At 44.3% G+C, this 24,907-nt stretch overlaps 6 protein-coding genes across 6 annotated transcripts; all 6 read right to left on the minus strand.

The window, feature by feature from the left end:
• Window positions 1-97: 97 nt before the first annotated feature.
• LOC128706977 (7-methylguanosine phosphate-specific 5'-nucleotidase) lies at window positions 98-1,673 on the minus strand. The gene is made up of 4 exons (XM_053801921.1): window positions 1,309-1,673; window positions 622-814; window positions 301-534; window positions 98-214 (listed from the first exon to the last, which is right to left on the minus strand). The coding sequence occupies exons 1-4, from the start codon at window positions 1,671-1,673 to the stop codon at window positions 98-100; spliced, it is 909 nt and encodes a 302-aa protein (XP_053657896.1).
• A 1,404-nt stretch (window positions 1,674-3,077) lies between these two features.
• Window positions 3,078-3,530, minus strand: LOC128718413 (putative gamma-glutamylcyclotransferase CG2811). The gene has a single exon (XM_053812040.1). The coding sequence runs from the start codon at window positions 3,528-3,530 to the stop codon at window positions 3,078-3,080; it is 453 nt and encodes a 150-aa protein (XP_053668015.1).
• A 519-nt stretch (window positions 3,531-4,049) lies between these two features.
• Window positions 4,050-4,529, minus strand: LOC128707971 (troponin C-akin-1 protein-like). Its single transcript, XM_053802928.1, has one exon. The coding sequence runs from the start codon at window positions 4,527-4,529 to the stop codon at window positions 4,050-4,052; it is 480 nt and encodes a 159-aa protein (XP_053658903.1).
• Window positions 4,530-6,318: 1,789 nt separating this feature from the next.
• On the minus strand, window positions 6,319-7,929 carry LOC128715492 (zinc finger protein 28). The gene is made up of 3 exons (XM_053810401.1): window positions 7,723-7,929; window positions 7,408-7,647; window positions 6,319-7,338 (listed from the first exon to the last, which is right to left on the minus strand). Exons 1-3 carry the CDS (start codon window positions 7,927-7,929, stop codon window positions 6,319-6,321), a joined length of 1,467 nt encoding a protein of 488 aa, XP_053666376.1.
• A 1,063-nt stretch (window positions 7,930-8,992) lies between these two features.
• LOC128715503 (aladin-like) lies at window positions 8,993-10,524 on the minus strand. Its single transcript, XM_053810412.1, has 3 exons — window positions 10,462-10,524; window positions 9,425-10,376; window positions 8,993-9,333 (listed from the first exon to the last, which is right to left on the minus strand). Exons 1-3 carry the CDS (start codon window positions 10,522-10,524, stop codon window positions 8,993-8,995), a joined length of 1,356 nt encoding a protein of 451 aa, XP_053666387.1.
• Window positions 10,525-11,325: 801 nt separating this feature from the next.
• Window positions 11,326-22,474, minus strand: LOC128707771 (uncharacterized). The gene is made up of 7 exons (XM_053802728.1): window positions 22,450-22,474; window positions 18,188-21,167; window positions 17,477-17,771; window positions 12,040-16,958; window positions 11,851-11,974; window positions 11,598-11,777; window positions 11,326-11,517 (listed from the first exon to the last, which is right to left on the minus strand). The coding sequence occupies exons 1-7, from the start codon at window positions 22,472-22,474 to the stop codon at window positions 11,326-11,328; spliced, it is 8,715 nt and encodes a 2,904-aa protein (XP_053658703.1).
• Window positions 22,475-24,907: the final 2,433 nt, after the last annotated feature.

The following is a 24,907-nucleotide window of genomic DNA, read 5'->3' on the forward strand; positions in this document are numbered from 1 at the left end:
TGGTGATGATGGTTGCGTTTCACAACAAAGGGGACATCGAAACTAATGCAACCGTATGAATGCAAAGTGTACTGGCCGTCTGCAACAATACGCACGCTCACTCGTGTGTTTGCTTTCTGACCATGTCGACGATCGCTCGCGGGATGTCCATGGTTTGATCGTCCACTAGCACAATATCGAACGCATCCATGTATCGAGGTAGATTGAGTTCCGGCTAAAAAAGGAAAAACAGAAAAAACACGTGTTAAAACAAGCACAATCAATGTTTTTAAGCGACGCCTACTGGGATGTACAACTTACATGGTCGAAAAGAAAACCTATCTTCAGAATGTGCGACGATGATGGCACCCCACTAGCCATACCGGCATCCCCAAGTGAATCGCCCATTACTATGACGTGATCGCGCGAGTGTACGATTTCGTAGTACTCCGTACCGTCCAGGACGGTTTCATTTTTGTTGAATGTGTGAATCATTGGATCCTGCAGCCCGTTCAGTAAGCCATTTTCACTGAATTGCAGGAAATTAGACACTAGCTGTAACAATGAATGACAAAAAAGCGATGCGTTAGCGCATTCTGCAGTAGCAGGTGGTAATTTACTACCTATCAGACGATTGTTTACCTTTACATTCGGATACATGACATTGGCGTGCTTTAGCACCGATGATACACAGTTGCCGAGACCGGCGGAAAATACGAGACACGGAACGTTTAGGTCGTGCAGCTCCTTAAACATGTCATGGGTTCCATCGCGCAGACCATCCTTGTACCGTTTTGCCACCTCGTCGATATCTTCCTGGGGTAGCTTGAACCCTCTAAAAAAAACAACGAAAAAGTTATTATTTTTTTAACGAAACTTATGCAAAACCATTATATATCATAACTAAGATAAACATATCCCGCGAATATAAGCGATTTTTTTTAATTTGAGTAATTTGGGAAAAAGAACGTTTAGCCTCAACTATTTGTTTATAATTTAAATTATGCATTGCGCAATGTTACCACATATTTTAAACGGTTCAAATTAGCAACGGCATTGCTATAGCAACGACAACTGTGCGTCTTAGCTTTGCGCGACACGTTATCAACAATCGGACAAAGTAGTCTGTCAACCTTTTGCGTATAATCGATAACGCGTCCAATGCCACCCAATTTCTAAAGCATAACCGAAACAATCTTTGCGTATGTGATTGCGATGCTGCAGATAACTGAGGCCTTTAGAGCTGGTTGCGATAAGCTGCACAGTTTCGTTTGGCAATATTACTCCGTAATTATTTCACTACTCCGTTAAAACTACACAGGAACTTACTTTAGCAGATCACCGGTTTTGGCCCACCATTCAATCATGTAGCCCACTTTCTCCTCATGTTCCATGTGCGGGTCGATTTCGATCGGTCGGTATTTGTGGTACAGGTTGCGCTGCTCCAGTATCACATCCTGCGGGATCGATTTGCACTCGTTGAACATGCCAAAGCTCGTCAGCACCTTCTCGCCGTTGCTGAGCCGCTGCTTGGTGATTGTGTAATCGAAATCGGTCACCACCTGCAGCTTCTCTGTGCCGCCCACGACCAGCTCGTTCAGCATCAGCTCGACACGGGCCGGGTCACGGATTTTTACGTGGTCCCGCTGGAGGGCGGCCACCTCACTTAGCTGAAACTTTCGCTGTCCCACCATAATCGTGCGCCGCAGAACCACTTGCCACAGCGTAATTTTCCCGACTGGTGCTCTGTGTACGCACGAACCGAAACCCAACCGCGACAACGACAACGTCGACAACACGATCGTTCCCCGTGTCTCTGGGTGGTTGTGTGTGGTGCAGTGCGGAGGATGATGTTCCGATGCGATGCTAGCGCGTAGTGCTTGTTGTGGTCGTTCAACAGATGGGGGTTTTGGTGCAGTTTCAGAAAGACCTTGTCACTGCCTACTTCTACTTGCTCGCGCAACCCCCGTGTCCCGTACGTAAAGAAAATGCTATTTTTACGCCAGCTCCCGAAGATATGCTGTCGCGTTGGGTTACACCCGCTCGCTGTACTCCCCCTGCCGTTCCTAACTTGTTGCACTCGATCGGTGGGAAGGTCGAAACGACGACGCTATCGTTTGTTTAGAAAACGCACACGACAATGTGTGATTCAAAACATGGATAAACAAACACTTTCTGTGCGTACACAGAAGTAAAGCAACACTTCGTGGCGGTTTTTTTTTAACAAAATGTTCCACGTATCTTTATCTCGATGCAATGCTATTTGTTACGTGAATTGTAAACAAACATTTATAACGTTTCTTTTCGAGTCAGCATTCCAACAAGACAAAAACGGGTTCACTTTTCATTTATCCAATTTCACTTTCGGCGGATATATTTGCAAGTGCTCGCAGGAGGAGGAGAACAAAGATGTAAACAAGCAGACATTGAAATGCTGTCAAAAGGGAGCACAATCGTGCGGGATTTGTTGCTTGGGAAACAGTGGGCACTAGCGAGTACAAAAAGAAATTAATGTAAAAAAGGTATCGTATTTTAAAACGTAATATCGTCGGAAGATTAATTTTATTGTATTATAAGTAATAAGCCAATGGTACATATTACACAAATTACCTAAAATTAAACGTCACGTTTTGTCCATATCGATTCCATAGTGTCAGTGCGAAAGTGATCTAAAATCCATCTGTTTTTTTATCCAAAACGATCGCATTCAGATAAGTAAAGCTTTACTTTTGTTTAAGTATAATTTAAAATGGGATAGTGAGCAGCATTATAGAAATTTCATTCAAATACCGTGTTAGTAGTATCAGTATGATTTTGCCATTTTTTTTCGTGATGATCCTTCACACATACGATTAGGTCGATTTCATTCTATTTACAAACGCTCGCTGTATCGCGGAACTGCTTTATCGTCATTTATTTACGCTGTAAAATTACATATAAATGACCTTCAGTAATGTTTAACGACTTGTAGCCATGCCTGTCTTTTCGCACGATTCTCCCACTCGTTTTGTACTTTATTATCGTTGTTATTAAAGTTGGAACTGAGTGTTTAATTAGTGTGCCGGCTGGTTTTGCACTTGCCCTTTCGTTTTATTGGATCATCGCTCATCAAACTCGATGTCATCAGCCTCCACGTACGGTTTTTCGGGACTGTCTCTGTACTCCTCCAGCAGACGTTTTTCCAGCAAACGCTTTGGGAAGCTTCGCAACAGATAGGTCCAACAACTCTCGACGGTATTGGTCTCTTCGTTCCGTATCACTTCCGGTCGGCGATCATACAGCTTCGGATAGTCCTCCAGGACATCGAGACGGCTGAGCATCCGATCATCAACTTCATAAATTTCCCCAACAACGAAGTGTCCCGTACCGGGCACATCCAACAGGAACGGAATGTTATGCCGGGTTGCGACAATCAGCGGATACTGCACGGTCGTACGGCCTTTGGCGATGAAACGAGCCCGTCCGTTGTCCACATCTGCTAGCCAGTGATGGTTGGGTTCACCCTTTTTGAGCGTACCATAAACGAACACACGGCGCAATGAGGTGGACATTTGGTGGAAAATGAACGACGTCCTGAAAGGGGCGAAAAACACTGGCACTGATCTCGTGATGAGTTGTGAGCCACACTAAGCGAGCGAGCTTTATCAACCGAGGGGGTCGTACAAACAGATTATTTTGTTTGCAGTATTATCATCTAAGAACGCCTTGAAATAGGAAGCTTTTTTTTGTTTTCATGCACAAAGTGATCTTTTCGTGCAATTACTTTTTTTTTATTACACTAGCTAGTTAGAGATCGTTCTACGTGAACGGTTGTGACTCTTTCTTCGGGATTATATACGGCATACAATGACACTGGTTTTGGGAACTTCGGAATTGACATTTGTTTTATTACCATTATTACATTCCACCATTGTACGTAACGTTAAGTACAGAAGAAGCAAACAAAAACTTTACGTCCTTACAGGATAACCGGTTAAAAAGGATATTTATCGACAGCGCACAGAAGGAGTTCGGCGGTTCCTTCGGCTTCACAACCCTTTGCTCCACGCCCATCCACTACACTGCGTCCGCTACTCATCGCCCTTGAGCAACTCCTCGAAGATGTTCACCTTCCCGGGGGGTCTGCGCGAGTACGGCCGCTCCAGCGTGTTCCGGTATTCGCTTAGCATTGGCAACTTTAACAGCCGGTCCGGACAGTTGCGCAGCAGGTACAACCAACACGGCACATTTCCACCCTCGATGCCAACATTAATGTCCTCGATCTGTCGATCGTACAGCTTCCGGTAGTCTTCCAGTACGTCCAGCTGCGCAAACAGCGGATCGTCCACCTCGTAGATTTCACCCGTTACGTAACTGCCGGTTCCCGGTTTGTCCAGTAGGAAGGGAATGTTGTACTGGGTAGCGACCACCAGCGGAAACCGGCGGTTCGTGGACCCTTTGCAAATGAACTTGGCATACCCGTTGTCGGCATCCGCTAGCAAATGGTGGTTCGGTTCACCTCGCTTCAACGTACCGTACACAAACACTCGTCTTAGCGCGCGCTGGGCCATTCCGTAGTACACTGAAGTTGTAGATGAAACTGGGGGCGTCGTATCGACGAGATCCGCTAGAGGGAATGTGCTAACTGCTGTTGACCTTAACTGACGATGTATGGCTTGCCGGAAGTGGCAATACGGTTTTGGAAGATCGTTGTGTTGACTAGGAAGACTATCATCAATTCAATCACGGCCAGTTTCTGTAGTGAGGTAGTTTATGGTTCTTGTGATGGAAACCACACAGCACACTGAACGCTACGCGCTTTCACAATCGGTAACCACTCCCGAACGTTCCAAAATCACAAGACGCAAGATATGGTTCGAGATAGGAACACAGTTGCACCGCACGAACTAAACAGCCGCGCAGTGAGACATAAAACGGTGTGACTCGAATTCAAACTTCAAAATCACTGCACGGATGAACATGTACGGGATAATAGCAGGACGTTGTTTCACGGCAGGGCAGGGAACAGAAAGGACACACCGGTTTTTTGGTCGTCTCTCCGGGGTTTTGATAAACCGGTTGGGCGCAATGCTCTTCCGTGGTCTTCTTCGTCTTTCGGTATTCGCGCTACACGACGACCAGTTGACAGTTTGTTGTGGCGGTGTGTGTGTGTGTTCTGCTATTTTATTTTGGTTCTGCTCTTTTCTTTTTGTTACTCTTGCCGCTGGTTTATGTATCCATGGCAGCCCCAATACCGGAATGGAATTTTTATTTCTCTGCTCTGTGACTTCTTTTTCCATTCTCGTGTGTAACTTTTTAATTACCATAAATAGTTCTTCGGGGGGTAGAGCACGTACAGAAACGAATTGTGTGTGTTTTTGTTTGCTATCGTACGGTATTGTGAATCGTTTTTGATTGATGTTAAATCATACGTGAATCGTATGGACTTGAAATTTTGATGATTTTTTATTAGCCTACTCACATGCTATTCTTCCTGAAAATGTTCTTCCATAAATACTTAGTCTGCAAATTAGTCATTTGTTGTCTCATTAAAGTAAAGCCAACCAACAAACAAACTGATGCGCCATGTTTGTTGAACTTTCGTTAATGCAAACTGTTTTTTATATTTATCCTTAAAATACATCGAGGGTATATCTTCGTATGATCCTAACTATCCTTAGTTTTTACATGTATGTTCTCTATCCGGTCCATTTCTATAGCCAAAGGCTTCAAATCAAGATCCAAAATCTGCTCTAGTAGTGAGTATATTATTCTAGTCTACTCCACCATAACCTCGTGGCGACAACATGCGTTTTGGTATATATAAGTTTGGACAAAATGGTTAGTCTCTGGCAAAACGGAATAAGGATAGAGCTGGATAGAGCTCACCATCGCCATTATCCTTAGGCATATTATGAAGTTAAATGTCCTTCTGATCAACTAATGGCGCGAAGTTCTGCAAGATGATTTCCAATGACACCGATTACTGAAGATCAAACAAAGCTGATAATACAAAGAACTTATCGAGTTCGAGTACTCATAGTGGCTGACGAAAGCCTTTTTGTTTCGCGTTCGAGAGGAAGAAGCTCAGAAGAATTTTTGGTGGGGAATGACGATGGAAGAGCCACTGTAATGCTTCGGTGGGCTGGTTATGCCATTAAAATGGCACCGTACAACCTATCCCAAAAAGTCTTTTTAAGTCATCCACATGGTAGGCCCAAAATGAGAAAGAGTTATCGAGTTGATGCATATGCTAGTAAGGCCGGAGTAATTCACTGGATGGCAGCGACGCTTGTTTAGAGGACTTCTGCAGCATCGCAAGACCACGACCACTTAGATCCATACCGTCTAGCCATCAGCCTAACATTTCAAATGACCTTTCTCGTCGATCAGACCCAACTCTACAAGCTCCTGGGGATGTTTTGTTTTCATGTGAACACTACGACCCTTATGGTGTGCAAAACACATTCCACAAATGCGGCAGCTTAGCGGTTTCTCGCCTGTATGCGTACGCATGTGTACAACCATGTGTGTCGTGGTCCGGAAACGCTTATCACACACACTGCAACTGTGTGGTTTTTCACCGGAATGTACTCGCAGATGTTTGTTGAGTGTCGTTCGCAAAAGAAACAGCTTCCCGCAAACCTCACATTCGTGTCGTTTCTCTTGTGTGTGGGTTAGCATATGACAGCGTAAAGTACCCGCGAACAGAAACGTTTTGGGGCATAGATTACATGCATACTTCCGTTCGCCATTGTGTATACGCATGTGTCCTTTCAAATTATTTTTCTCCAGGAACGCTTTATCGCAGATATCACATTTAAAGTCACGCTTCCGCAGATGTACCCCATTCACGTGCGATTGAAGTTTGTTGCGGGAGGTGAAACTCTTTGGACATTGGTCACATTTGTGTGTTCGAACCGAATGGATGACCATGTGGGATTTGATATTGTTCACCTTTGTTCCACAAACGGAACAGACGATTTTCTCCTTGTGAGGTGATGTTTTCGTTTGCTTGTGTTTTGTAGTACTTGAAGTAGGATCGCTTTGTTGCGTATTGTGTGTGGCCTCTGTGGTGTCTTCGTTTTCTTCTTGTCCGTCGAAATAGTCGTCCGTGGTGATGAACTCTATTTCCTCATCGTTGCCCAGGTGTTCGGCTGGTTGATCTTCAATCAATAACTCTGCTGGTGCTAGTTGGTGATGGGTTTTGGTTTTCAAACATTCAAGGTTTCGTTGATCTATAGCTTCAATGATCACAGCTATTGATTTATTTTCTGTTTCGTAAGGTATTTGAAAGTGTGTGTTACTATCCGTGCTATCTTTCACACGTTTTTCTATAAGGGATATAACCTTTTTTTCGACGTGAATCTCTTGCGGTAACTGCAATTGATCATTTACGAAAAAGCATAATCAATGTGATGATTGCAAAATATTACAATTACTTTGTACCTTCTTTAATATGTCTGCACAATCTTGCTTGATTCTTTTGGTAGGTGCATTCCTTCTTCGCTTTCGTTTGAGTAGTGCATCTGGGACAGGTTTGCAGTGATCTCGTTTATTTGTGCTATCGCGAATCTGGCTCAACATTTTCATTGACTCATCACATTTTCGCTTAAAATTAGTAATAATCTTGAGATTTTTCTCACACTTTTCACACAAAAAGTTCGGCAGTGCATCATGCTTATTTATCTGATGAAAGAAACACAAACATGTAAATTTATCTATTTGATGTTGTGGGCATCGCATCAACAATCTAATTCTTACCTTAATCTTCAGCAAATCAAGCGCCAGTTTCACAAAATTGCGTATGTAGTATACGTTTCGTCCCTGCACGTTATAGTAGATAGAGACCAACCTGTTTTGCGACAAACAGAGCCGGCATAAACGGTGAAAATTGTCCGTACAGTATTGCCAGCTGGTTTTCTGGCGTTCGAGGGATACTTGCTCAAGCGATGAAACTTCTGCGTCCATTTTCGGCACGATGTATTTGCTTCAAACCCCCAAAATCAATCAGTAATCGCAGCGAAGTAGAATGTTTGAAATGTAAACAAAACAATGACCAACACCAACAAACCGGACTGTCATTTGGAAACAAGACGTTTATACTCTGACGTTCACTTTGAGTTAGATTGTTGAATAAACGCTCCCGTCCGCCATTACCTCCGCCACGAGGTAATGATCCGATAACGATGTTTCGAGCATGTAAATAATGGCTGAGCTGACCTGGAACTGAGAAGAAAGCTAAACAACGGCATTCACGAAATTATTTCTGTGTTGCTGGATAGCAAATCATTACCTTATGTTTAGATTCTTGGTATTCTCTTCCCCATATTAAAAAAACTGCATCGATTTTAGAGACCAAGAATTGACTTTTTCTTCTTCCAGACTTCCAGCATAGTACAGATTCTGTAGACGATAACATGCAAAACGACTGCTTTTCGCCTTCATTGCCTTTATTGAACACTACTGAGTAGAATTGCCGGAATAGATAGTTGCATATAGAAGTTCTTACAGTCACAGTCGCTCTACCTCCGTTCTGATCTATACGGTATAGCCTCTACTCCTTGGATCAATAGTCTATTCAATAGCTAGAATGTCATCCTGAGGGACCATCCAATTTATTAGAAGGGTTATCAACTTCTGACTCATCATGTACCTCTCCTCCTACGAATAGCTCTTTGAACGTAGGGATTGGCCATTATAGGTAGTAAGACGCTTTAGAACAGGGTTCGCTATTAAGTAGTTCAGTAGCTAATAAAAGTACCTCCATTAGTCTACCATGTTTAAAACTGTTCCGTAATACAATATCAGAACAAAATAATTGGAAAGTATTATTTATTACGATAAATTATTTTCCTTGGTTGCGTTCTTTCGTTGCTTTTCTCGACTGAGCAGTGCCCTATTCCATTCGCAGATTAGGAACCGTAGATACCAACTACGGTTGTATCGTCAAACAAAATGCCAGGTGTATGATTTCAGTTGAACAATGCTTTATATAACACGATCTCGAATATTTCTTCTTGCGGTCGCTTCATTACAGGGGATAGTACTCGATGCGACCAGACGACCATCCAATCGTTAGCACGGATTGTGCGTCCGAATTGTATTCTTGTTGATAGTTTTCCTGGTAGCACATACATGAAGGATACTCGACGCCGGCCCCAAATATCAGACAGTATGGGTCAATGTTGATCTGCAGTCCGGCTAGGTTTGTAAAGAAGATAGCTATGGCTGATGTGGTTTTAAACGAAATTGCCAAAAAGCGATCCTGGGGACACCAAGCGATTGTCTGCGCTTTGCCACCAATCGTCAACCCTTCTTCGGTAGTTTTCTGATCAAGGTCCACCAACGGAAAGGCGAGTTCGTACGATGCATCTGTTGGGAAGTAAAGCAGTAAATGGTTTTTTAAGTTGTTCATCGTATCGAAGGTATGGTAGTGCGTTGGTCATATTCATAATATTCTTACTTTTTAGGCCGGATTGCCGCATATAGAACAGCTTCATATCATCTGTTGTGACAAACAGTAAATGCCTTTCGTCCCGGGACCAAGCGAACGATTGCAGAGAGCCATTAGCCGTACTCCAGCCGGCTCGTGTTACTCGTTCCGGTGGCACTGTACAGAGATAGAAGTCTCTTCCAATGGTACTAGCGATCAAGTTGTATCCAAGCGGTGCATAACTAACGAGTGCACATGGTAGCTTTACACGATGCATCGGAACGCATCGTTGCTGATCAACGTTCCACACGAGCAGATGCGTATCGTTGATGCTGGCGGTCACCAACAGCTCGCCATTGCTGCTCCAACTGACCGCCGTGACCGGTTGATGCCGTCCGTGCTGTAAATGGACCGCCTGCGATAGGGGTCTGGTGATTTGGCTTGTCGGATCGACGCTCCAGAGCAACACACCGGTTTGACATCCGATGGCCAATTCTCCTCCCGTGAACGGTCGCCACGCGAGACAGGTGACTGCCTTCTGGAGACTGCTACGCAGAACAGGTGTTACGCCTGGGTTACGCGTATAGATGCGAACCGTATCATCGATGGTGGCAACTGCCAGTTTGAAGCACAACGGATGCCAGCACATACAGCGTATCGTGCTCTTGTGCCAGTTGCGCGTTTGCGAGTGCTTCGCTACAAGATCCATCGTTAGCTCACACGGGTATGACTGCCAGTACTGCTTGAACCTTCTGCCGATCAGCTGCAGATATGTGGCGGCTCGGGACACAATCCGAGACTCGGATTGTGCCGCCTCTCCCAGTGCTTCCAGTAGGCCAAGCTCCATAAAGATGCTTAGAATGCGCTTGGGAAGTGACTCCGTTACCGGTACCATCACGTCACGCGTGCTATCCGCCCGTCGACTGTGTCCGGGAGGGTGTAACATTTCACGCGTGAACACTATATCCGGATAGTGATCCCGCTGCAATCAACGCCATAAAGAAAACCATCAACTGGAGGCAATTTGAACGTATAGATAAAAAGGCCATTCATCTAAATGCACTTACTGCTGTGAATCCAATGGCTTCCGCACTGGGTGGGAAATTACTTAGGTTCAGTGAACGACTCATTTTCTGTGGATTTTTCCTCCAACAAACAAAGCTGCGAAAAGTTGAGCAAAAACTGTTTACAAACGAACACAAATACCGGCTCTTTGCAGCCGTTTCCAATGGCGCTCTTTTTGAGCTGTCAAACTAGGTGCAATTGTCAACCGCTGTCAGATGGCGCAGGATCACGAATTTCATTTTGAACGTATCTTGGAGTCAACGTTCAAGCGTGAGCGGTCTAAAATGGAAAAAGTGGTCACTGTGGTGGTATGGGAGGAAGCTTTATGAAACAAGCCTAACATCTTTCCTCATCCAAGGTTGTGCAAATGCGAATAGTTTGAAATTGCAGCATGGAACCCTTTATAAGCTTTAGAAGGTTTGTGGTGGTTTTATAATAGGACTAATAGTGACGGAAATTTCTCACAAGGGACCAATACCAAATCCTATACATAACAAAACAAAACAAGTCTAGGATAAAATAACTGTCCAACACTATCCGACACTGTAGTGCCACAATGAAGAAGATAACGCATTTTGCCATTTCCATGGACTTCACATACTCTTATTAGAATTGTTTTATTTTAAGTTTAACCACGTACGAAGGAACTATGAACATACATAACATTAGCTATAATATAAATTATTCAATTTATGATGATCTAGCTGAACTTGCCTCCTTCGGTTTGCGCCACAAACGGAAACGAAAATGGAACTGGTCTATACCATTAGTGCGTTATTGACTGAATACACATCCATATCCTCAGGCGATCCCCGATACGGTGTACAACTTAAAAAACACTGCTGCTCTTTTAACCGTCTTCGTCATTAGTCATCATCAATCACAATCACAGATTCCTGACTGCCACCGGTTGCTTCATTGTTTGTTTCCGTCGAAGTAGAGGCTTTTCTAAGATCGTTTAGCTTTTTTTCATTAGCTTTCACCTGTTTGCTGATGTACCCAACCTGTTGCAACAAATAATGTCGCTTTTTCTCCAATGATTTAATAGTATGCAAAGCCTACGGTGAGAATGAGACATAGGATGCGTTAGAAAGTATGGTTTATCAAATGAAAAGAAACAGTAACCCCAAACACTTACCCGTTCATATATTTTGTCCTCGTGCTCATGACACTTTGCTTCCTCGTAGCTCTTTTTGTCCAAGCACAGCATGGATAGCTTCATCTGCAATACATCTTCGTACAATCCCGGTGCGTTATGTCTTATCATTTCTATCTGTTCCGACTTGAACAGGTTAACCAATCCATATGGTGTGACAAGCTGTAGTAGCATGTGAAAAAGAGGGCAAATTGATTAACATTATTCAGTTCCTTTTTGTTTTGAATTCACTTACGCAACACTGGCTGATAATGCTGGTCAGTTTTTCCGTTGATTTCACCATGGTTGTTCGCTCCTTGAACTGCCACTTAATGACAAGGTCCAGCGGTTTAAATGCATACGTATTGCGATGGATAAACCTAGAAGGGAAGACACATTTGTGAGCTTACTCGGTTGGCGTGTCTAAGCATAGCGCAATACGTACTGATTTAGCAATGTGACAGCAGCCTCCAGATTAGGAACGCTTACCAGCTGCTTCTTTATGGTAAGCTCCTTCAAGTTTATGATCACCTCTTGGTTGTTGAACCGTATGGCCTCCACCAGTCCGAGTCCGGGAATTTTCGATTCCAGCACACCCCTTGTGTGTGGTTGTGATAGTATTTTTTTCTCCTTTTGTTCTTCGTTCAGGTACTTCAAGTTGATAGCCGGTTTTGGGCCAGAGGTACCGGATTGTACGGTGGCACCGATACCACTACCGCTGTCGGATGACCTTTTAGTCGAGGCAGGTGTAACCGACAACCGTGGTACGACCTTCATTCGAGGCATCGTGATGGATGTCGTCGATAGTGTAGCAGCCGGAGCCGCGCTTACTGGTCTGGGCTTCGAAGCGACGGTGGCAACACTTTCATTGCTGGGCAATTCGTTACCAACTGAGCTAGTAGCTTCCTTACCAACGGATTGTTGTAAAATCCCATCCCTTTGGAGAGTGTTTAACAGAGAACGGGAAATTTTCAGCACACCTTCTGCGCTGTTGTAATTGTAGCCATCCTGTTGTCCCGTCTTTTTAAGATCTAACTTGCGCGATATAAGGGCTAACTGCTCCTTAGTGAGTAAGGTCTGTTGCCCGGTTGCTTGAGTAGCAATACCGTTCAACACATCGTTTGAGGTCCTATGTACCAAGCGTGGTGCACATGCGGTTGGGCAAGATGTCTTCACCGCACCGTTGTTCACCATCGTATCATCATCGTCGTCGTCATCGAGCAGCACAACATCGTCCTCCTGCTCGTCTACCTGAAGCATTGTCGGAGGTGTTCGATTGAAACGTTCAACGGCGACCGAGTTTAATCTAGATCTCGGTATTGGCGCTCGAGTCGTTGTTTGATTACCCTCGACGGAGGTGATTGATACACTCGATAAGCTCGAATTCCTTTGCGATGGTCCCTGACTATTCAACGTATGGGATGGTCGAGCTGAATTTTGAGTCATTTTTGCTGGAACTGTCAGTTCCGGAGACTTAATAGAAGGGATTGTAACGGTTCCATTAGTGCGAATCATGCCGGAAGCTATTTTCAATGCCTGTGGGTCCGACAACGACATTCTCCTAAAGCTGGAGCTATTGGTTACATTACTGGTCGTTATTTTTTTTTCCGGCTGTGCCTGATTATTTAATGTATGAGATAGTCGAACTGAATTCTGTGGCAATGCAGCCGGCACTGTCGTTTCCGTTGATTTGAAAGGAGTAATCGAAATGGCACTGTTCCGTTTCATAGTTGAAGACGTTTTCAGCAGCTGTGGGCCCGACAACGATAGTCGCCTAAAGTTGTTCCTCTGAATTGTACTATTTAACTGCTGCTGCTGATGTAAGGATATACTATCATTTGGATTCAAATCGTCTGAACGGCGTGGAACCTTAGCAGGCATCGCAAACTCAACCGCAGGCGATCCTCCGACTATAATCCGCTTTCTGTTTGCATCGTTGTCACCATCTGCTAGTGGTGTAGAAGCTATTTTGCGTTTTAGCTCTAAGCTTAAGGCTATTTCGCGTTTCTTCTGCTGATTTTGTCTCATCGTACCTTGCACCAGCTTTAGCAGATCTACCGCATTATGTTCAACAGAAAATTCTTTGCGCGGGTGTTGTCCATTTACAACGTTGCTTTCCTGTTCCACCATGTCCTTGGCTGACAATACCGTGAAATCATCATTTACATCTGACTCCAGCACAACCACATCATCACTGTCTGAATCGTCCTGACCACTGACTTTATCGGGCCTTTTTTTCTCTGCCCTTTTGTCAATGATAGTTGTTTCGTTAGGCGTACCAGTGGTTACTGTCGCTGAGATGTTATTACGTTTGAGCAGAGATCGTTGAGTAGATGTCGGTGCGTTCGGGACGCTGATTTTCTTCGGATCCACTGTCGGCTTATATTTTTTGTCCAGCACATCCAGCATATCTACCGAAGCGACCCGTGAAGTAACTGCATCGACCCACCATCCTGAGGTTTTTTTAAGGTTGCCATTCGACGTAATACCGTGCAGCCGCTCGTAGACTTCCCTTTCGTACAAACTATCCTGTACACTCTGACATAGAATCACGTCTATCTTGGTCTCTGAGCTGTTGTATGGGCCGAGGAAAAGCGCATGTCCTTCCTTAGGCAAAGCGTAGACGTATGGTAGTAACTGCGTCTTAAGCTGCTCCCTCGGGATTGGTGTCTCCAGACAGATTGGTTTTGCCATCCGATTTGCATCATATATCGCTTTCTTGATTGTACCGTACGTAATGCAACATTGCCAACTCGGTAGGTACATGTGGCTAAAATCGTTCTCGATTTTTAGCCGCATCCAGCGACAACTGTTCGCATTGCCCGGTAAACCCGGAAGTATCCCCAGCGGAAAGTGCACCTGTTGCAGGCCTTTGCGTAAGATTTCAATGTTAGATTGCGTGCTAAGCGAAACTGTCGATGGCGTCTGTTTGTTGCTTTGTTGCTGCCCTTGCAAGGTGACCGCATATGGTAAGGATGAACGCTCACTTCTGGCGCTGATGCTGCCCATCATATTTCTATCTGGGGACGTTTTCTGGTAGTACTCCTTTAGGCGCATTTTGATCTTTGCACTAGCTTGTTTCGATGGATTACTCGGCACGTTGGAATCGGACTTGAAGCTCTTTTCGTTAGCCTTGAGGAAACCACAAAAGTGCCAGAACTTTTCATTACCGTACAGCACCAGGGCGAGATTGTTCAGTTTCACATTGTCAACCTGGCACACTAACATTTTCATCAGCAGCGACGGTTGCTCGTAGTCCATCATTTTATCGATCGTAAGTCGTGTCGCGCTGAGCCGATATTTTACATTCGGCATCAGCTGGTGTTCGGACGGATTTTTAGTAACAATCGTCATAACGGTTCCGTCCGTAAGCGTTAGATCCAACACATCAATCTCCCCAAGCACGAACGAGCTAAGCAACTGTTTCCAGCGGCAGATGTGCAAGATGCCTTTCTTGCCCGGGCTGAGGTCAAGGTTGTTACGCCGAAGCAACTCGTTAATATGACACATCAACGAACACAGCAGACGATCTGTTTTTTCTTCCGTAGTGCCACCTTCCTGCGATGGAATCGGATGGCTCTGTTTCGATGCAAAACTAAATTGTTTTACATTATTGCTGGATGGATCATCATTAAACGTGCTGCTGCTACTGCTACAGGCGTCCGCTTCAATGTTCTGCCGCGGTATTTTGACATTTTTTGTGCTCGGTGATTGGTTCGTATTTGATTTTCCTTCCGGCACAGTAGCTTCTTCGGTTGTCATTTGCACTACATAAACTGTGCGCTTCCTGCATTGGATGGTTCGTGCTGGTGGATAACCATTCTTAAATTCGGTGTTCTCAACAAACGATCTGCGTTTGCCGTTGATGACTAGTTTCTTCGTACCTTCGGAAAGGATGTTTAGCCGCGGTTCATTGTCAATGTTTTCTTCGCTATCAACCAGTAAAATGTTAACCACAGGACCTGTCAGCTTGCTGCTGGAAGTTGTCGGTGCATCCTTTTCTTCTGCATTTGCATTTTTACATTCTCTCATCATTAGTTGTTTTAGTTCACGCACCGACATCTCTTTTCGAACAGTAAATACGGGGACGTTTAATTTATTTGCCTGCGCTTTGATAGGTGTTTTGGTGGTTTGTTTTGCATCTTTGGACGGTGAAGATGATTTCGCTAGATTCGGCCCCGTTGCCGGTTGGGACATCGCAGTTTGTGAAGTAACGCGTTTCAAGATGAGATTATTGATTTTGGACGAACCATAAGCTTTCGTCGGTTTAACAATGGTGTAAAGTGAATTGTCCGCAGTGTTTTGTTCGAACGCTTCGCTTTGACGAGATGACGCGCTAGAAGATTTTACTGATTTCTGTAACAGTAAGTGAGGCGAGGCCACCGATGCTCGTCTCATAGCCATGGAGAGTTGTTTGGAGGCTGGCTGCGTTGCCACCGATGGTCGCCGTAGGGTCAAATCTTGCTGGGCTAATATATAAGCTGGTGCGATCGATGCACGCCGTGCTCGGATGGTACCACCAAACGAAACCGATGAAGTATCATTCGTTGTTTTGTTGTTCTTTTTTGCCATTTTGCGCTCGTTTGGTGGTTTATACGATTCTTCAGAACTATCACGCCGTCTACGCTGGATTGGTCCTTGTTGAGTTTTCATTACCTTCCCGTCATTACGTTCGCCCTGCGGTTTTTCGAAAGAATACAATCGTTTCCGGACGTTCACCAACGGAGACAAACAGTGTGTAGTGTCGATACGGGATTCTACCACCTCCTGGTCTTTGTTGCGCGGTTTTGCCGATGTATGACTGCCACCTTTTGTCATACGGCCACTTGATGTAACTTCAAACGAAGTGCCGACCGACGAGAGCCCCTCAGATCCAGATGATTTTGACGCTATTGAAATACAGTTTTCCTCGGTGAACGAAAACGGTTTGCCTTGGGTCGCTTTGCCACCACAAAAGCATCGATAAAGATCGTGAACCATGCATAGCGGTTCGATATCGGTCAGCTGTGGAAGTTTGTTCAGCAAGACGTGCGCATGCCGCATTCTTTCGTTCTCGGACAATGGTTTCGCGTTGGGTGGAGGTTTACTTATGTATCCAGACACATCCTTCACGCTGCCACCGTTCAGCAAACACTGGACGCTCTGATCGTTGTAGTAATCGTCATACTTTTTCGGTTTTTTCTTCAACCTTCTGCATTCAGATTCCTTATTCTGCACCAGCACCGTAGTGTTCTTGGTCAGTATGACGGTCGGTGTGAATTCACGTTCTTCCTTCGCCAGACATGCTGTAGCCTTCTCCCGAAGGTATCTTTGTTCCGCTCTGGACAACGCTGTATCACCTTCTTCATCGTCCCCGAGGTCCACCTGAAGAATGGATAGTAATAAGTGTTGCATTATAATTTAATTAATAATTTGTCTATCAATTGCGCTAATTGGGTAAACTAGGCGGACTCTAAACTGGATATTATAAGACATTAACTACTTATATAACTGGATGAAACAAAAAAAAAATTGTGATTGTATCTAGCAGTCAATTCAAGTTCGGGCAATTGGTACTTCGGAAAACATCTTAAGTCGAGAACATTTGATACCTAGAGTAGCACAATTTGATATCGCTTCTCATGGAAAGCCATGACATTCCTGCTTATTTTCGCCTTTTATCCATAGCGTTTTATGATGGAGTCTGGAAAATGGTACTCCATCCTTGTAACCATTATTTCTCGTATTTTTATAACAGCGTATTCATGTACAATCAAAAATTGCTTCGAAGAATTAAACGAATTCATCCACAAACATTAATTCTTGGTTATGTAATACTGTTAAACATACAGAATCGCATTGGCTTATGAATAATATGTGATTACAGTCATTCAAATGTTTACCTTGGATGGATGTGCCATGTTAGATGTTTCGGTGAAACCACAAGTACACCCGAATACGCAGTCAATCTGTCCGCAGTGTTGCTTCCTATGAATGTTGGCTATCGATATGGATTGCGAACCAGACAGCACCTCACAAAGGCAGCCTTTGGAACAGTATTGTGGATCACATCGTTGTTGCCGTCCAGGTTCGAAAGGACTCTGCGTAGGTTCGCTGGGTCCTTCGATGATGGTTGCGTTGAGACGTTTCATTTCTCGGCTAGTGGGGAAGGGGGAAACGTTTATTGCGTCAATACACCTGTTCAGAGATGAGATGCGAGTTATGGGATGATAGCGGAACATGACAGTGGGATTAATTTAAATAACAGCACTATGGTGTTTCCTCTATTTCGAGTCAATTGACACCCTGGACATCGACTGAAAGATGTCCAATTATTTTGTTTACGCTAACAAACACCTGATAAACTATGTTCAACCTGTAAAAAAGCAGTGATTGTAGAGTACCATTTCACGAAGCCCATTATATTAGATTGGGCTAGATGAGAATATATTAATACAGCTCTTATAACCATAAATGATCGACCGTAGCAAGATAAAAAAAAAACAATCAGCCATGTAAGTGTCATGTATGTTGTACCAAATTCAACCAAAGTTACTAAAACTACGAACATGCACAAGCTCCTAAACCGATGAGGGATGGAATGTAATACTCACAGTAGCTTCGCCTTGGCAGCATCGATTGTTTTACTGCATTCAGCTCCATTGCCATTGCCAGCAGCCATAGCGTCGGCATCCGAACCAACATCGTTGGGTACGTCAGCTGAAGGCGATGGATTTCCAGTCTTCACACCAGCTCCTTGCTCCGACGATGTGTCAATTTTTATCGGCATGCTCATTTGCTCATGATACACACGAATATCGTCTTTCTTTTTCAGGTATTCGATATCTGGATCGTCCTTCACGAGCACGTCTTCTGCTAGAGCGATAGCCACCGAATCTGTGATGGCGCTAAGCATATCAGCACACACTAACTCATCCGGATCGATTTGATCCTGTTCTCCCCGCGCTAATGCTTCATCAATTGCAGTCCGAAACGTTAGCTTCTCGTCCATAAGTTTCGTGAAGCGTGCAACGTCTACGCTCATCGGTGAACCGGGACACGCCAGCAGACGCCTTCTTACCAACATCCGGTGTTGATCATTAGTGTACGGTAGCTCGAAAATGAAAGATCGCTCTTCACTTTCGTCCGTACACTTTTTATCCTCTTTCTTTGCTTCCTTTAGAGTAGTTAAGGTGGAAACGGCAAATCGTGCCCAGTTCTCAGTTATATCATCGTGGGGTAGTATCATTTTCAAATATGGTTTCACGAAACCATCCAGTGGGCGATTTATTTTTGGAAATACCTCAAGCTCCACTTTTGGCATTTTAAAAATTTCCAACGGTCCAAGACATGGGTCTTCATCCGGCGAAGGTTGCAGACATTTTGAGGACAGAGGGCCTGGTTTGGTGCCTGGATAGGAACGTTTGCTTTGGTATCCGGTATTGCTGGACGAGCTGCGAAATAGATATTTGCTACTGTCATACGGTAGAAACCTTTGCTCAGATGCATCATTTTCGTATTTGTTCCGAGTAGCATTTTCTTGTGAGATATTTAATATTACTCCTTCAGGATGAGGCGGACAATGACAGTTGTTTACGTAATGGTAACGATGACCACGGGACGCTATCACCGGACTAGAGTATAGTGAGTTTCGCGAAAGAGATTTCATTTTATGATTGCCTCGGCATCCGGATAGCCTAATCGTCCGATTGTCAATAGTCACTGTTTGGAAATAGTAGTTTCCTTTTTCCGTTCGCAACCACGCCAGCGCTCGCCATGTACTGTGGGTGAACGGAATCGGTTGATCCTGCAGCTCTTTCATGCGACAAAAGTCGAGCGCCACATCAATGTTCCTACTACGCTTTTTCAGGAAATGGAAAATTTTTGATTCATTATCGATCATCAGGTACCTAATATCGTTTTCCCGCTGTACTAGGATGCGCTTTTGAGCGACTGTTCGCGGCCTAACCATATCGTTTGGACGCTGTGGACACTCTAGCCGTGGTGGTACCGAACCGAACGATATCAATCCTTCCTCGCGGAAAAGATCACTTCGCGTTTCGCTTTCGCCTTTCGTATGCTCCGCCTCAATGCTGCTGCCGTAGGTGAGGAATGGTGCAAATGGCTGCGATTTCTTAACAATCGGTGTAGGCAACAGGCCGGGAAGGCTCGGTTTATCCAGCTTAACCACTTCACCCTCATCGAACCCATAGAACTCCGTCGACGAGTTGGAGTTTGTGCAGTCGAGCTCAATGTTGAGTGTTTTGTGCAGCTTCCCAAACACCTTCGAGACACGCATCTTGCGCGGTTCCTCCGGTATTTCACTGTACCTTGGCCGAGCGGCAATTTTAGTGCGATCTCGCAAGCTGCGGCGCCCGTCGATGGTATCCATACTGTTGTCGGAAAATGAGGGCGGCACCGAAGCCTTTACCGGAGGCGATAGGTTAAATTTGTTCAGTAGCGAATCTACGATGGAACGGTTTTTGCGTTCCTCCAGTGGTTCCAGCTCAATATCGCAAGTGTAGGATGGATCGAGTATGTCCGTTTTGGATGTTTCGAGGAAGCTGTACGGTTTGGTGTCCTCTTTGGGTTCCTCTTTAGTGGGGGTGCTGTTCACGCGGTTTAAGGCAACCGTTGCCAGAGACATTACCTCCACGGTACTTACTAGCGGCTCATTATTTTCTTTATTGGGATCGAAATCCTTAGCCGTATGCTCAGGTGTTCTATTGGGTTCGTTCTTAATTAACACTTCCTTCTCATTTAGATCATTGTCATCCAAACCTTTGTTGGATTCGGTGTCGTGCGCAATCACGAGTGCAGTCTCGTCTACCACCTCTTCCTTGGACACGGGTATAATTATCTTCTGCATCGTTTCTACCTCTTCCATTCGTTCCTGTAACATTGAAAGAAGTAGCCTAATGGCGCACTGTATGGAGTAGTATTCCTTGAAGGTCTTGAGTGCGTCTGCCCGATCTACGGCGGATCTCTGAGGCGATGCAACAGTAACAACTCTACTGCCAAAGCTATCCGTACCGATATGTGGTTCAGGGGTATTTGTTTCAGTTGAATCTGCTACCTCTGTTCGATTGTTGGTGTCACACGGTTCAGCTTCCGGTGTTTTGGGCCTAGTTTCGCCCAAAACTTTCTCTCCGTTTCCAGCAGGCCGTTCACGAACGGATGGAGCACTTTCGGTCGAACAGTTTCTCGGCAAAGCACTTTTTCTAGCAAGCAATTTATGCTTTATGCGCTTCTGAAAGTACTGTGGTATGGCACGACGCGCGGCAAACGTTTGCGTTAATTGTATGGCCCTCTTTTTGACCAGCGCCAGTCGACGATTTCGATGATGGCGCGGATCCAATTTACAACTCCCGTGTGGCAGTGGCTTATACATCAAACGGCAAATACGCAACCGATACGGAAACGCTACAGGACTATCGTCCTTAGCGCCGGGGATGGGTGATGTACAGCCAACCGGTGCTCTAGCGAAACGCACTTTCAGTTCTAGTGCAGACCTCCAGCTCCAGTGATGAGGACAGAGAGGCTTTTGACGGCAGGATTGGTTCGTATTTGTGAAACCCGAAGAAGAACGACAGTCTGCAACGATACGAAAGCACATCATATTACATACAAACCAAAAAAAACTATATTTAGAAAATGACATTTTATCACCAAAAAAAAATTAACCATTTATTTTACACGTAAGCAAATTTCATACGATTTACACGGTTCAGCTAAATCGATAAACTACGAAATCAAGATGGCCGCACAAGATTGACCCGACGCGAACTACGTGATCGTGCTGTTGCAAGTAATTCGTTGCCAAAATACAATTTTGCATATTCTACACTATAAAAGAATATTAAAATTGTGAATGTTCGGAGAGCTACTAGTACAAATATTATTGCGCTGCATGTTTACATACAACTTTGCAATTTTGCAACGATCTCGATGGTTCTGTGTGACGAAAAAATATGTCCAGCATGAATGTTGTTTTTATTAGCCCACATGAGTGTTAAAATTTTATTTCACTTTAAATGAAATACGCCATTGTTCTTATGTTAGGCAATTTTCGTTGAGAATAAGTTAATGTTGATAACAACTGTCTTTTAGTTCCTTTTACCGTATGATGGTATATATTTATTCTACTTTAATTCTACACACTTCTTTGCAGGGCACATGGATATAAAGGTGCGGCACGGAACGAAAAGCACAAATGTCGTACAAAGATAAAATGGCTGACTATCAATTAGATGAATGGGGATTGGAAAAGCGAAACCAACGAGGGCCGGAAAAAAATCATGAATTAAACACCCAGAACGATGAACTTGTTTGTCACAATTGCTGGCACCTGTGTTAAGCACTGACACAACTGATTGCTTCATACTTAAACAATAGATAAACAATACATAAATTATTACTACCACGGCATATGCACATTGAGTAAGGAAGGAAATCAATCCGAGGAGACATTAATCACGCGCAAAACATTCTGCCAAACCCAAGGGGTGTCGTGAGAGGAAGCGAAACGCAGCAAAAATAGTTCCGAAAAATCATACCCTTCACAGCGTCACGGACTGAGACGTATTGAATGTTAGTCATTGTTACACACGCACAACAAAACCCACCGCGGTGGCGATGCAGCGCAACACATATCGGGACCCACCAGAGGTAGCAGTACAGCGAGACAGAGAAACGGTGTGTTTTTATAACACCATCCCTCTTCGTTTGTGCCCGTGCTCCGCACCACTCCTTTACGCATCTATCCCTTTTAAAGACACCCACCTTTACCGGAGGAGAGCTAACAGCAACAACAACAAAAACCTCCCTCAGACAGAAAACCCTGCACCACACACCAAACGAAATGGCATTGTCTTACCATTCCACAGCAATGGCTCTAACATTTCTGTCGCATCCATCCAGTTAAATGCGTGAAAATGAGCTACGTTTCCCTTGTCACAGTACAGCAGCGAAGACACGACACGACCGCGAGACGCCGAAGGAAATGCTGTGAAAATGTTCATGTGTCACAAAAGAATCGAATGTACCGCACCGAAAAAGATGGGCTCGACTACAATAATTACAAAATATGCAGACAAAACAATCAATCGCTTTCGGCAGGAAGCATCGCGAATGATTGTGGGCTGCTGCTACTATTGCTTCCTACCCGGGGACAAGGGCAATCGATACTTCAAACACATTGCTACAGTGAGCACAAACTATGGGAAAACAATCCGAATGGAGGAAGAGGGAAAACGTGGTGGGAAGGAGAGCGAGCATAAGAATGACAGGTAAATTAGATCAACATAAAAAGAAGAAAAATTATGTTAACCCAATGTACCACCTTCCTTTTTGTTATGCAAGAGTATTCCTACCAAAAGTTACCTATTCACACACACACGCACAACGGACTCTCACCAACGTAAAAATCCTTCACTTATTAGCAACTCAAAATCATTGTTAATTACATTTCAATAGTAGAGGGAGTTTTTTTTTACTTCACAATCGTAACCAACACTCCTCGCAAGTGTCACCTTTTCAGAGCTAAGCCTACTTCCGACTGACGCGAGTTCTCCCAGATCTAGAAGTTTACCATTTCCTTTAGCATCAGGCCGCCATCTTGTTTTTTGCCATCAGGCAACACTAAAATGGCGATCGCGCGATGTCAACACGGGTTCAGGAGTTGGGGTGCGGAATCGGCCAACTAGATCACAAAAATTACACTCAGCGTCAGTTTTTCGATAAAGCTATGAGCTTGTCACGGCGATAACTGACTGAAAACTCCACATTACAACACTGACTAATCTCAGCAGACCCCGTGCGTACGACAATGCCAGATGTGAGGCTAGGATGGCTGCTTCCGGTTGAAGCGTCTGAACGATTGAGGTTACGTCGTAAAAAATGACAGCAGAAAGTCATACGATTCTAGACACTGAACCTGAGTCGCGTACTAAAGTGATTTGCACTTTACAATCTAGGACTGTATTTTTGAAGATCAAGCTGTGTTTGGGATCTTGACACGACTTAGCTACACGGACACGGAGGGAACGAGAACTGAGAACAGCAGTGATATAAACAGAAAAGAGCACTGACGAACGTGTTAAGATAACACACATTGGATGAAATTCGATTTCGCGACGCTCGACACACCTGCACCAACAAATACTCACTATTAGCTTCCAGTGGACGTTCAGCAGCTACATCCGAATGCTCCAACCGCAGTATCCAATAGCACGCATCTTTTCAAAAATGGCGACCCATTGCGACGACCCGAAACGAGTGCTCCCTTCTCATTGTCCAGATTTTTTCGCCAACTCTGTTCCGTACGGGCGCTAGCCAACGGTACGGGATGAATCTTCGACGAGGCGTAAGAGTGGACACTGGTAAACTAGTTTCGCACAGAACAAAAGTGCACTTTCGTTCAACCTGGGTACAGACGACCGTGTCGTGCCAGGTACGGGTGGTTTTAAGAATAATCCCTTTTTATTGCTGTTGCAGAAAAACGAAAAAAAGAACAACATTCACCGAACTGTCAAACGGAGCCGCTCTTTTGTTGATGTTCACCCAAGCTTGAATGCGCGCGTGTGTGTGCGTGGTAAGGGTGGTTTTGAAAATTAAACTTTCATTGACGTTTACAGCTGCTGGAATGTGTTAAACGCTCCGAAGTGTTTAATCGATTTACTGAAAAGAATAGAAATACTTTCAACAGAGATTCTGATCAAACGATTACGCCATTTTTCAAGCGTAATTTTGAGTAGCGAACACCTGATTTGCTCACACGTACAGCTTGACAGGAAGCGCATAAACATGCCGGTGGATTGAACTGAAGCCGGCTTGAGATGGTGCGGCATGTCGACAAGTTTCTGCGAAATGATCCCAGAAACAGCCAACTATAAATTAGATGCAGTTTGCTTTTATAGAATTTACTATTTTAGTTCTTTTGTCGCCACGATTACGGAGCATTTGCGTATTTTTAATTAAATTTACTACATTCCATTTTTTTGGTGGTAATGTTGTAACAATACAAATACAGTTCCTGCACGCCGCAACCTATGTGAAAATAAAAAAAATGCTTGCCTGAGCCTTAAATTTTCTTGTTGGGCGATTTCATTTTGTTATCAAAACAATTTGCTAGAATTAAACAAAAAAGCTGGAACGGCATTGTTGTCGTATGATTTAACTTTCCTCGTTGTACAGCGTGGAAAAAGCGCCCAAACTGTAGTTGTTGCACTATTGCGAAATGACTGCTCTCCATTAAAGATTAAACATTGAAATACAACGGAAAACACACACTATAATGTAGGAGGCAAGCGATATTCACCATTATAGAAGGATTG

Source organism: Anopheles marshallii, chromosome 2 (assembly GCF_943734725.1).
Source record: "Anopheles marshallii chromosome 2, idAnoMarsDA_429_01, whole genome shotgun sequence".
Taxonomy (NCBI): domain Eukaryota; kingdom Metazoa; phylum Arthropoda; class Insecta; order Diptera; family Culicidae; genus Anopheles; species Anopheles marshallii.